The sequence below is a fragment of the Rhagoletis zephyria genome, unplaced genomic scaffold (genome assembly GCF_001687245.7).
Source record: "Rhagoletis zephyria isolate East Lansing unplaced genomic scaffold, Rhagoletis_zephyria_1.1 Rzeph_scaffold_00001, whole genome shotgun sequence".
Taxonomy (NCBI): domain Eukaryota; kingdom Metazoa; phylum Arthropoda; class Insecta; order Diptera; family Tephritidae; genus Rhagoletis; species Rhagoletis zephyria.
The window spans coordinates 613,852-627,791 of NW_016157085.1; the positions used below are offsets into that span (position 1 = coordinate 613,852).

General features: G+C 33.8%; 1 protein-coding gene across 1 annotated transcript in view; it reads right to left on the minus strand.

The window, feature by feature from the left end:
- Positions 1 to 2,532: 2,532 nt before the first annotated feature.
- Positions 2,533 to 13,940, minus strand: part of LOC108374498 (cyclic nucleotide-gated cation channel alpha-3) — a 391,911-nt gene continuing 380,503 nt past the window's right edge. The window contains exons 8-11 of the mRNA XM_017630830.1: positions 6,806 to 6,973; positions 6,346 to 6,502; positions 5,431 to 5,597; positions 2,533 to 3,665 (exon numbers count right to left, since the gene is read on the minus strand). Of these exons, the coding sequence (XP_017486319.1) occupies positions 3,343 to 3,665; positions 5,431 to 5,597; positions 6,346 to 6,502; positions 6,806 to 6,973 (815 nt within the window). The 3' untranslated portion in view covers positions 2,533 to 3,342. The remainder of the gene's footprint in view (positions 3,666 to 5,430; positions 5,598 to 6,345; positions 6,503 to 6,805; positions 6,974 to 13,940) is intronic.

Consider the following 13,940-nt stretch of genomic DNA (forward strand, 5'->3'; position numbering starts at 1 on the left):
TAAAGGATAGGACGGTGCATGTACAAACATAGCGGAGGAATAACCAGAAGCCCTCATCAGCACACACTTTCCTGGCTGCGCTCAGTGGCCAAAAGAGTTACTTGACTTAAAGGGAAAGAAAAAATTAAATTACCTATAAATAAATTCTTACCATTCAAATCACCTGGACCAGACGGTATAGTACCGTTAACGCTATAGAAATTGCAGGAGCCCGTGGTGTGCCGATGATAGTGTGTCTGCAAAGCAAGTATCAGCTTGACTTACAACCCACATAGCTAGAAAAATTGTCAAAGTTGTCTTAATTCCTAAACTGGGAAGAAAAAATCACCAAAAAGCTATACACTTCAGACCAATAAGTTTTACGTCCTTCCTGTAAAGGTATTGCAAAGACTGTTAGACTTATGGCTGGTTTCCACTATGTCATATTTTGACGCCAAAATTTGTCTCCATACTTTGACACAACTTTATCTCCTTTATCCATACGTTTACCGTAAAAATTATGTGCCAAAAGCAGACAGATCGCCGATTTATGAGCACACGTACACGACTAAAGACCTATCCTGATCGAAATCCATCAACATTGTGCTTCTTAATCTCATTTGACAATGTCATTGACGACAAATGCCATTGAATTTGACATAGTGAAAATAAGCCTTTACACACTTAAAGCATATTTTGGGAAACTCCAAACTTTACAAAGTTTAAAATGCGTAAATCAAGGGAAGGTCAACTGAATCTGACCATCATGAAGTTGTGGGCGCCATAGAAAAATCAATCCACTACAAGCGGCCTTTATCGATATAGGGTGGGCCTTCAATAACACTACAATCGAAGCAGTTGTTCAATTCCTTGTAAAGGTGGGAGTATCTGGAGTGGATCGTAGAAATGCTTAAAAACAGAATCATAATTTCAAATATCACTGTCCCGTTATGTAAATAAAGGCACTCCCCAAGGGGCAGTTCTGTCTCCGCCACTGTGGGACTAAATGGCACTTTCCTAGATCTCAACAAAGGTGGAGTTAAGGTAGTATCATGTGCAGGTGATATAGTGTTAGCGTTATCAGTTATTTTTAGTTCAGCAATTAGCGAAATCCTAGAGAGAGCTTTGCTCAGGCTGCACACCTGGGCCACATAAAGCGACCTACCTAGGTGTATACCCGAAACAACACAATTCAAGCTTCCTACCTTAACGGAACGATTCTAACATTGTCCTCCGAGGCGAAGTACTTGAGTGCCGTATTAGGCTTCTAACTGAGCTGGAAGACAAGTTAATATCGTGTATCGCGTAGAGAGAGCCTACAACACTTCTTACACATGCAAAATGATATTCGGTAGGAGTAGGGGATTAAAGCCAAAGCTTGTCTTCTGGATTTACGGGGCGTTAGATTAGCGGCCAAAACTGGAATAATAATACAACTTCAGTTAATTCGGCAGTATACAACGGGCAGCTTGTGTAGGTGCTACAGGGGCAATTAAGCCGTGTCCATAAGTTTCCTTCTAGGCGGAATTTGAGTGGGAGCAGGATATTGGAGGAGAATTATACTGAAATCTATACTTACAGCTCCAAAATGGACTGCACTCTGGGAGCGGAGTTGTTTTATGAGATGTTGAGTGTCTCTCTCTCTCGTTTCGGCTCTGCTAACATCTTTCAAGCGGAAGTACTTTGGATCGTGAGGGCATGCAAAGCTTTATGGAGAAACTGCACAGGAGTACGAAAAACATGCATTTTCTCAGATAGCCAAGCGGTACTTCTGGCACTGGTCTCACTGGTAACAAAGTCTAAAACTGCAAGAGATTGTTAATGCGTCTAATATCTCTCATGTGGGTTCCCGGAATTTAGACGGGGTACGTGGAATTAAGAGGGAGAGATGATGAGTTGAGCAGAGACAATAAACTGTATATTCGGATTCATCAAAAGGGAACTACATTTGCAAATTGCGCATATGGCTGATATACGTTGGAAAACCCTTCAAACGTGCAAAACTGCAAGGAATGTATGGCCGCATTATGACAAACCAAGAACAAAGTGGTCTATAAAAGATACAGTGAGGTTAACTTCCACGACAATGGGACATTGGCTCATTGGCGGACACACAGTGTTGTGAAGATATTTGGGCCGCTGTGCATACCTGATATTAATATCTACACAGGCATCACAGAATTCACAACAAGAAAACTGGATAAGCGGATAACTAAGTTTAAGTTAAAACTAAAAAAGGAGCTGCGAGATCTTTAGGTCTAAAAATGGAGTATGAATACTTTCTGAAAGACATATGGTCTATAGAATAATTTGTGGTTCTTTCGCAACTTTTTGTAGATTGCATTAGGTCGGCTGGAGGACAATGAGCACAAACTATCGCATTTTTATTCTTCGAAAACTTTCTTAGGTTCATTAAGATAACAGAGATTATTAGACATAGCTTGGCTCTTTTTGGTAAGAATTTATGTTTTTCAGTCTCTGATATTATTTAAATAAGAAGTAACCAAATATTACACAACTACAAAAAATATTTGTGCTATTTTCCAAAGTCATACACACACATACACATGTATAAATAGTAGTTGTTAAAATCATTCAAATTTCGAATAATGACAGTAACGAGAATGGTAGCCATGACGATTTCTAAACATTGACATTGATGGCGATGGTGATGCGGACGCAGATGATGATGATGACTTTGTTGATGGTAATGACAAAAGGCCAATGCAATGCAATCCGAAATGAAAACATTGTTGCAAGCGGAAATTGAAAATGTTGCCAGATTGTTGTTGTTGGTTGTTTTCCCACAGCAATGCAAAGAGAGAAATATAACACCAACTGGTTTGGTAGTAGTGGGTGGTTGTGATGCATACACCTACATAGATACACATACAAATATATTTGTACAATTATGGGCAAGTGTACATGTGTATAAATGTATATATAAAGCTTTGGTCAAACTATTTTCTGAATATAAAATTGAATGATAGATAGACATGCGATTCGCTGCGAAACATACATACACACACAAATAAAATAGTTTTCCTGTTTTAAAATCGATTGAGCAGCTGACGGTTGCTAATGTATCTACATACATACAAAGTTGATGATGTGGTGCAAGTAAGTACGTAAGTACAATGTTGCTAGATGGCTCCACTCCACCGGTGCCAGTTGTACATTGTACATAAAATATGGTTGGGGTAGTGTAAATTTTGCAGTGCTAGTAGTGCGTATGTAGTTGTATTGATTGTGTTCCATGTGTTTAACGATAATTTTAACATTTAACGACAACAACAATGCGAGTCATGTAAAACATGATATGTACATCATACCGATCGACTGATGGGGCAGCTCGCTCCCGTGTTATATGATACTTTCACGATTACGTTCCATCTCTTCGGTTTCGTTTTCCGGATCGAGACTCGATGTCGATGAGACACCACATATTTGCATTTCAATTTCGGCTAATCGATTTTCTAAATCCCATTGTTGTTGTGATAGCTTCGTATTGAGCGCTTGATTCTCCGATTCGACGGTGTGTAGTCGTTCACGCAGGCGTTTAATTTCATCTTCTAAGGCTTCATGTGAACCGAGTAATGGCGTTGTGCCGCCGCCACCGATGCCACCGCTGGCAACAGACAGACCGCCGCCATACTCCAAATGCGAACTGGAGTCGCAGATATGTCCTGAGTGAGCGTAACATATAAATTAATGGAAAGAGAGAAGTAATAAAAGATAGAATAAGTAAATGTTTGATTAAAGTATTTCCACTGGTAAAGGTCACATATATATAGGTATGTGCACATGTGTATTTGAACCGAGGTATGTATGTAGATGCAGCGTGAAAACAGAAATTCGTATTCAAAAATATTAAAATAGAAACACAAATAATCGCAAAATCTTATTAGAAAATTTTAAATAAAAAGAAGTAAAAAATCTAAGTTCGGCCGGAGCTGAATATTAGATACCCAGCGCAAGTATTAAATATAGTTTTTTCGCCTTTCCGAAAACTGCCGTTACTTGAAAAGCAGGTGCCCATGTGCGCTTGGGTATAAAAAAAAAATTCAAAAGCAAAGATAAAACTTAAAAAACGTATGAAATGATATGCGGTGAATTAAAAAAAAGAAACACCAAATCCATGAATTCAACCCATATTCGGCCGCTAGTCGATTTTTCGACCACCAATTTGAAATCTCATATCTCTAGAGTTAAGTCTTATTTTTAACCGACTTCCAAAAAGAAGGAGGTTATAAGTTCGTCGGAATATTTTTTTTTTAATGTATGTTACCGTATAACTTTGGACCACGGCAACCGATTCTGATAATTCTTTTTGCATCGGAAAGGTAGTATCTGAGGGGTGTTCCCATAATAATCTGGTTGGATCATGATATATATATATATATTTTTTTTTATATGAAAATTGAAGTCGGTTTTGAGTTGCTTTTTTGTTTTGGATTCGATACAGCAAGTTAATCTGCCGTTTCAACCTTACCGAGTTTTATCACTCATAATTTAAGTATCTTGTCTCACAAGCGCATGTTTTTCTCAGAAGTTCCTCCCTGCATCGCCACTTACTCCAAATTTCAAGTCGCTAGGCCAACGAAGTTTACTTATTACCTTTGAACGAGTTCTACCCATCGTTTCGTGCACTGCTGATCGATATTTCGTGACTGACAAAGATATTTGGACATGCCAATATTTTCGATACTAGGTACACAACCTTTCTCAAATGATCCTCTAAGGCCTCGTTTGAATCGCTCCACCATGTCATCTGATTGGAAAACAAGTATAGTTGTTCTCTTGGAACACCGCTGGTTAAAAATTTCTTCTATGATCAGAGTGCAGTTTTATATCTCGCAACTTCCGCTACTGTTTTAGCTTTATTTTTTATAATCGGTTATACCTCCGGCCATTTCCTGTAGTAGTCTATAACCAACATGCTCGTAGGAATATGGCCGGTTACATCCACGGCATCCCGATCGAATGCCGGGTGTAAAATTGTCTTGTCATCTGGTCCTGACTTCTGGATTTCGGTCCTTTTGCCTACCAAACGAATATAACTTCCGCTTGATTTTCTCTAGTGCCCTCCACTGGAGTCATACCGGAATTCCTTGAGTACGTCCAGAATTCTTACCATTGCTGTTCCGCTGTGCCCATTTGCTACAAAAATTGTTAACATACTTGACGGATGTCGACTGGCGGTCGATTTTTCAATCAGTTCATATCAAGAAAAGGACTGGTCAAACCCAACATATACATTTTTTTTGGTATTTTTCTTTTTGTTTAGAATCCTGAAACCACCACTTTAAAAAGAAATGAAGATGGGGGCCGAATATGGATTGATATTAAAAGATTGCAGCTAATTAACATTCAATAAAAAATAATATTTTAAGCCGAAATTTTCCTTTACCATTATGAAATTATTTTAATAACGGAAACTCTAGTACATACCTGTTCGACTCGGTTGCGATTGTGGCCGCGTCGAATGATGCGATGTTGCGCGACTTCGCGGTCGATCATCCGAACTATGCACACTAGGGCTAACCGAACCGGGTGAATCGGTGGCGCGGGTGATGCGTTCCGTATAGGTGAGTGTAGAGCGGGGACTTTGAGCACGACTGCAATATTTATACATTAAACAATATTAGAAAACTATTATTAACTTATAACACATTCTTATATGAATGATTTTAGTAAAACAGTGTTAATTGAAAGGTAAGAGCCTAAATCCATAAAAAGGTCTTAAATTGGTACCCTCGTAGTACGGATAGTTATTTCTTTCGTTAATAGGCAAATTCTGACAACTATCTTGAAAGCTCTCTTCTGTCTTTTGACAGACTAGTTGCACGTTCTGCGAGCGAGGAGTTCTTAGCGTTATTCTGCTTGTAGTTTAGCAATAAAAAAATAAAGGGGGCACTTTGACTTAGTGGTATAGTTCAATTTACATATATATAAATTATTTTTATAAAAATTAAATGAATTAATAAAAATATTTTTCTATTTAAAAAAATAAAATCTAGTAATTGAAAAAATATAATTATAATTAGTAAAAAAAAATGTATAAAAAATATAAAATAATAATAAAAATTTAAGGAAAAAATAAATAAATTTATTAAAAGAGGAAGAAAAAATAATTAGGAAAAATGAAAAGATCCTTGCCCGAGAATTAGAATCGCGCATCTCTCGATTATGAAAAAATGGCGTGCTTTCTGTCAAAAGAGCTTTTCGAAAACTTTCAACTATCTTAGCCAGAATTGCCCTCTAAAGCTCGCATTTTTCTCGATCAAATAAAATGCATTGAAACTAAGCAAAATGCATATATGTAGTTATCAGCCTGCAATACTATAGTTATACATAAGAACTTACCTGTAAGATACACTTTGTTGCTGCTGCTGCTGAAGTGCGAAAGACAATGCTGTCGGTGGCGGCAGCCACATGTCCTCTAACGTTGTGCGTCCGCAACTCTCCACTAAGCCGGGTGTCGATTGGCAGCGTCCCATGGCAACTACATTAAAGTATTTTACTATATTGTCAAATACAATATACGTAATAAATAATAAGTAAGATACGAATCAATTTTTCGGGTAGGAAGCATATGGTGTGTGGATAAATTTTTCAATTAACTAACGAACTAAATGGTTTGATAATGCATATACAAATAGTAATTGTATTGCTTATATTAATAACTTATTTAAAAATTGTTTACTAAAAACTGTAACGTAAACTTTTTAAATTGAAGCAAATTCTGTTAATTAAGGCAATCGCTTAGGTTGGTGTTTATCTATTTTATTTAAATTTTGCTAATTTCCCTATTTACTCTACATACCTTTTTCTAGTGGCGCCTTCTTGTATTTTTCCAAACGCTTTACCGCTATCGATTCCAGTCGCACTCGCGCCGCCGGATACTCCTTTAAGACGTCCCACATGTCCTTTTTGCTCAGCACAAAGAGATCACTATAGCCGACCGAGCGTACTGAGGCCGTGCGGCGATTGCCTTTATTTTATATTGACACATTTTTTTTTTAAATACAAGAAGGTTGAACAATTAATGGCTGTAGATAAGCAGAGAAACTAAATGCGTATGTTGATGTATGTAACGTGCAAAAAGAAAAAGAAAATGCCAAAAAAAAAAACATGGTCTGCTTCTGAGGGATGTGTGCGTGTGCGTAAATCAGGTGTGAGAGTGTGCGAAGGTAAAGTGATTAGACATTTTTTTTGGAAGAGAAATTTCATTTGGTTAAATGTACATAAGTATTTATGATTAACGTTTTGCTATTAAGTACTTCAATTTACGGACTAAGAAAGTGTAAAAAATAAAATAAAACACAAAATAAGCTTTTGACTAAACAGCAGCCCTTAGCTAGCTGCCTGAAATCGTGTATCGAGGAAATACCTGCTACCCAAAAAATTCAATACGGCGATTTACTATTCAGCCAACTTACTTTAAAATTTGTTTTTTTTTTCTTCCGCGTAGATACTTGGCCCAAGAGGCAACCAAGATAAAATTTGCTTTAAGATAAAGTCTTCGCGATTCTTAAAGCACATTTAAACCGAATATATCAGTGGGGATTTCCCGAAATTAGATTATGGCAGGCGAAATACATTCAGTTATTTCATCTGTGTTAGTCCATGACCGGGAAACCTGGACTGTAATAAAAACGTGCAGTGGGGCAGTGCCTGCGTCCAGCGTAGGACGTAAAAATGGGGAACGTGTCAACTGACACGATTTATTTTATGGTATTTGCGTGTTAAAGAAAACTCACCACCGCACAGTTTACTTTTTTAGATGTGTAAGTGATCAATAATCTGTAACATTTAAACACGTTTAAATTTTTCTTCGCGTTTTTTTTTTTGCGTGATTAAGTAGCAAGTTGTCTACAGTGTTGCCAGAGAAAAATTTCCCTTGGAACTAAAACGGTCGAAAAAAATAGCTAAAAAGAACTAAGTAATACTAATAGTAGCTAAAATGAAGAGCTACATATTTTTGTTAAGGTTGAGCATCTATTGACGAAAGGTCGTTTTTACATTTTCGGCAAGTTTAATAAAAACAATGAATTTTATAAGTTTGAGCGCTGAAAAAATCTTTTAAACCCAAAATAAGGTGCATATATTTCGAAATCGTTGATATGGCACTTATAATAGTGAACCAAAAATACTTTACAAACTGTTAAAGGCTGTAATTTCAGACATTTGAATTGAATAATTTTTTCGCAAAATTTTTCTGGAAAGTTTTACTACCAGCTCTCCTTAAAGGTAAAACTAGTAAGGTAAAACGAAATCGGCACTATCATAAAAATTAATTAATTTCTGAATTCTTTAACCTAGATCCAAGAGTTATTGGTGGATACACTGCATCTCGAAATTTTCCATTTTATCAACGCTTAAGTTTTGGCTTATATATACCAAATACAACTAAAACTTTCCGGAGCTAAAAAATGCTACATAAATTTGAAAAGAGCTAAAAAAAAGTGCTAGGATTTTCGGGGATAAATAGAAAAATAAAGAGCTAAATCTAGCTCCAAAAGCATCAAAATGGCAACACTAGTTGTCTATCGATAGCCATAACACAAAAAATAAATATGCTATAATTTCACCTTGAAAAGTTGCCTCAAATTTAAAAAATAAAACAAAATATGTATATATATATATATTGCCAGTTCTTTTAGATTATTAAGAAGCATATCGGTTTATTTTATTTGTTGTATGTAACTATTATAAGCAGTAAAAAATAAACAAAAGTAAAAATCGACTTTTTAAACTGAACCGAAGAAGAATTTTAAATGATACCTACAATTTTCATTGAACCATCAAGATCTTCGAAAATCTATTTTTTTTTTGCAACGCAAAGTTGTATTTGGCTATGGTTATCTTAATGAAAATTATTGCTAAAATTTAAATTTTAAATTATTTTTTAAATTCTAGCGTCCAAAGATACCAACAACACTTTCATTAAATCAGCATTATTTATGATCCAATTCTCAAAGATTCCTGTTTAATTTTTTGAAGGCAAAGTTAACGTATTTTTTGTCTGAAATTATACGATTTTTTACTTTAAAGCCTTTTTAAGGGTAAAAAATGTAGCAAATAAACCTTTTATTATCAGCACAAAAATGAATGAACTTAGATTAATAAAAATTTAAGAAAAAGCCAACTTTAAATAAACGATCTTTCAAACAAAAACAAAATTTATAAAATATCTTTTGCCCTTTATGAACACTACGTCTCCAAAGTTGAAAAATGTTCGTCATTGACAGAGCGAAACTAAAAGCAGTTTTAAAGAATTCAGAGTTTTTATATTTAGGTCATTATTACAATAAAAAATATTTTATAATTTTTTTTTTTATGTTTGTACCTATTTTTGGTCACTCATAACTACTTTAATATTTTTATGCTGCTGGAGTTCTAAGGGATAATTTTTCTGAATCTTCTCATAAACCTTCATTTAATTTAAAGTCGTAAATTCCTGGAACAAAATTTTTGCACAAAGTACTTATACAAGCCGCTCTTCGTGAGCCCAAATAATAAAGTAACTATACATAAATTTGGTATTTTGTGTATTTGTAAATATTAGTTAATAATTTCGTATTTGTTTGTTGCAATCAATTTAAGCAATTTGATATGCAAATTACTGCAGTTTTTATGTGCAATATTTTTTTGCTTTGTAGGGATACAGAAAAAGGGGTAATTGTGTATAAGGCACTACATTATTTTTGCATTAAAAAAAATAGGGCAATGTCATAAGTAAATCTGTATTATTTTTTAAAATTAATTTGTCGGTTCAATATTACAATTATTTGCATTTTTTTTTTGGTAACTCTAATGTGTTTTTTTTTTTTTAATGTACGTCGAAACAAATTAAAATTATTTCATTCCCTGATAAATTGCGCATTCAGTTTCATAATGAAAATTGAGTGCAAAAAAATGTTTTCTTTGTTGGTATGTATTGTACTATATGAAAAATAATTGGTGATGTAGAAAAAAAATGAAAAACATTAATGCACACTTATGAAATCTATGGAAAAAGTGCTCTAAAATGCAGTAAACTAAATGGAAAAAAAAAACAGTTAATGTATATGGTAGCATAAAAAAAGTGTAGGTGCACAAAAAAAAAAAGATTGTTTTTGGAATGTACATATGCAACTAATTAAAAAGTAAATGGGGATAAATGTTGGAAAAACAGTTCAGTTACTGCCAGGCAAAGCAATACAACGAGGAAGATCAACGCTAATAAAATATGCAGTATAATTGGAATATTATTGGTGTTGGATGTTTTTTTGTTTTGTTTTATATTTTCATTTCTTTTGTTTGCATAATGACCACGCAGCATTGAAAAGGAAATTCGGTGAACGCTATTATTACGTACGTATGTATGTATTTGTTTGTACCTGGTTTGTTTTGTTTAAATGCAGTTTGCTTGTATGAGTGCTTGGGCATTGTATTACTGGCGGGTACAAATTAAAAATATTAGTTATAATAAACATTTGGAATATGCACAGCTGCCTGGTTATTAGGTTAGCTGGTTATGTGGTTACATTTTTAACTCAGTTTTCAAAAATAAAATACACCCGAGAATAATAATTTTTAACTAGATAACTTGACAGCCAGGCAGGTGTGAATACCCCCATTGTTTGTTTTTTTCCAAAATGCGTAGAAATATTTTGTGCCGGGTTGGGTATACATAAATTTAATCACACTGGTTGTACATTTGTAAAATTTAGTATAGGTTAAAAAGGAACACATACAATACACATCGGCCGGGGAGATATGGATCTTGGGCACTACGGTGCATTTGGCTATAAATACATTTCTAAGTAAGTATTCACTTCCTCCTGGTAACTCGGTTATGTGGTAACGTTTTTTTTTATATTCAGTTTACAACAATGTAATAATCATGAGAAAAATAATCCTTAAACTCAATTTAATAATTAGGAGGCCGTGAATACCTACTAAGCGTACATACGATTAAGTGCAATGACATAGATCAAATCACGTTATTACATAAACCAAAAGATATTAGTAAATACTTTTCACATAAAATAATAAAAAAAAAGAATTTTTAGTTTTTTTCTTTTTAAGTCATTGGAAAACGTAACATAATTAGCATCCAACCAAACGCAAAAAAAAATGGTTACAAAAATTTCTAATTAAAAAAAACTTGCTTTTTGTTTGTAGTTTTTGTTATTGTTTATGTTAGTATTAACTTTTATATGCTTATGTAATAATATGCTTTTTTCTCTCATATATTCACAGTTTTATTAACCCTAAACAAATATAGCCACTTAAACAATTTCTTTTATTAAATTTTTTTATTAAGACTTATATTTATTTTTCACAATACAACCCAAATTTCATAGAGTGCACACTTAATAATGAAAATAAAAATGAACTATAACACCGTGCGACAAAAACAAAAAAATTCAAAACACACGAAAGAATCGATATACTCACGAAACTATGGGCCAAATACAGTAAAACTGCGTTTTAAGTTTTTCACTCTGATGTGAGGATTTTTTTCAATGGACTTTGAAATTTTAAAGATATGACTAATTGAAATAATTATTTAAAAATATCAGTGCAATGTAGAATAACAACATGGGTACCAAACGGGAGTGAAAATTCTGTAGAATTAAAAAACAATAAAGTTTTTGGTTTACGAGGACGAAGAGGTATTGAAAATGTGCTTTAATAAATTTTAGCTTTTTAAGTTAATAGAGACGAAATTCGATGAGGTCGGGCGTATATTAGACCTGAAAACGATTTTTTTCCAAAAAAAAAGCGAATTTTTAAAGATATTAAAGCACAAATTTTGTAAAGAACATTTTCCATTCGTACTCGTCCTTATGCACCAAAAAATTTATTTTGTGTTCTGTGCTCTACAGAATTTTTCTTTTATATGATAGCCCTTATTGTTATACTACAGTTCACCGAATTTTTTAAATAATTTTTTTAAATCATGACGTCAGAGAGAAAAACTAAGTACGCAGTTTTACTATAATTTGCCCACAGTTTCGCGAATATATTAATTTTTTTGTGTGTAAAATCTACTGTCGCACGGTGTCACGGTAATTCAGGTAGTACGTAAAAGTGCCAAGTTACTATTGCGCAGCTTAACTATCATAACTTAACTGTCATAAAAATAAATGGAATTTCGGAATTCGAATTCGAGTTACGAAATTGAATTATAGTGTAACTATGAGGGTTAAACTATCAAATTATTTCTGAGTGTAAAAGTCCAAAGTTGAATCGTTGAAATTTGGCTAACTATGCACTCTGATATCTACTTTTACTCTATTAACGAATAATTTTTCTATAAGATCTCTTATTATTTTTCACAACATACAACCAAATTTACCATAAAACATAGTCTTTTATGTAACGTTTTCTTTAATTATGACACATTTAGTAATAATAATTGAGCCTTGAAAACGTCTGCAAATTAAAACTTACACACGCCCTGTATAACAAAAAGGTCACATTAAAAAATTGCGTACAACTGCGCAAACGTGTCAAAAAATTTTGAAAATAATATTTGAAAGATTAATTACTCGTAAGTTAGAAATCAAAATTTTTGTACCAAGTAAAATAATTTAAATTTAACTAATTTAATTTTTGTGAAAGTATTAGCAAATTTAAGTGCATCTAAAGTTTCTGAGGCGTTGTTTACTTTTACTTGAGAATTGTTAAAATCGGTAAATCCTAAGTAGCGGTTTTTGGAACGTGCCACATTTGTTCGCTATATCGTGATGTGATAAAAAGAAAAGCTTGCAGCACTCCGCAAGGTTGCAGAAATCTCTTGAAATATGTTCGAAAAATATATTGATATGGAAAAAACTGTTTTACACTGTCAAGGAAGAAAAATTGTCAAAACTCAATACAATTTTTAGCAACTTCAAAATTAAATTTTTTTTAGAGTCTAATTAAAAAGTTTGCAATTTAGGTAAACCCCTGCCGAATTTTTTTAATTTTTAAGTTTGATCTAAAACCTGAGATCTGCCACATTTTTTTGAAAGCCACCACATTCTTTCCCCAATTCTACCACACCGAATTTTTTTTAACTGCGATCCCTGATGGCGTGTCGATCACTGCACTAGATAGAGAAAGAAAAGTGTGTTGTATGACATGTCCAGACTTTTTTGTCTCAGTTTCAGTTTTGCTATCGCCGCGAGTTGTTTTGGTGTGCGCATAGTTATTTAAAAATATAAAGTTTGATGCCAACCGGGGTTTCCCAGCGGATATATAATTCATGTGAATTATAATTTGAAAGTATCTATTAAGCCAAGGAAAAAGAAAAGCAGTATACTTAAACCAGCACTTCCAGCAGATATTGACCTGGGTTTTCGCACGACTAATCCTGTTTCATCGTTTCTTTTTAGGAAAGTATTAATGTAAATATGTATGTATTTTTTGTGCTTAATATATGCAAATAAAAGAAGAAAGTAAACACAACAACCATCGAGTAAATTTTTATTTGTGTCAAACTGAAACTTTTTTCCAATAATAAACGGTTAGCTGATTTACGTCTACAGCAAGTCAACAACTAACAATATTGTCCAATCAAGGTAGTCGCTTTGTAATTATTAACTAATATACATTTGTCCCAACTAGAAGTCTCAAGTAAATTGCAGACTTTCGTGAACTAGATATTTATTTCGCCATATCCAACTATGCCACTTGGTCACTATAACTAAATATTGGTAATTATAACTTAATCTTTTTCTGGGTGTACTGCAGTGGACTTTTCCTTTATCCCTTGACTCAAAATGAGAACAGTTTGTTTTCTAATTATGAATAATGAGATGACTCTGACTAAGCCCAGAAGTTTTCAAGCTTGGAGCGATTCTGCACAACTGGAGGTCTCTTGCATTCAATGCAGCCTTTTCCGAATGAGCTGCGCTTAATCTCGTATGAGGGATTTATTGTAATAAATACGGTCACAACGTCAACATCCCGAAGGAAAGTGA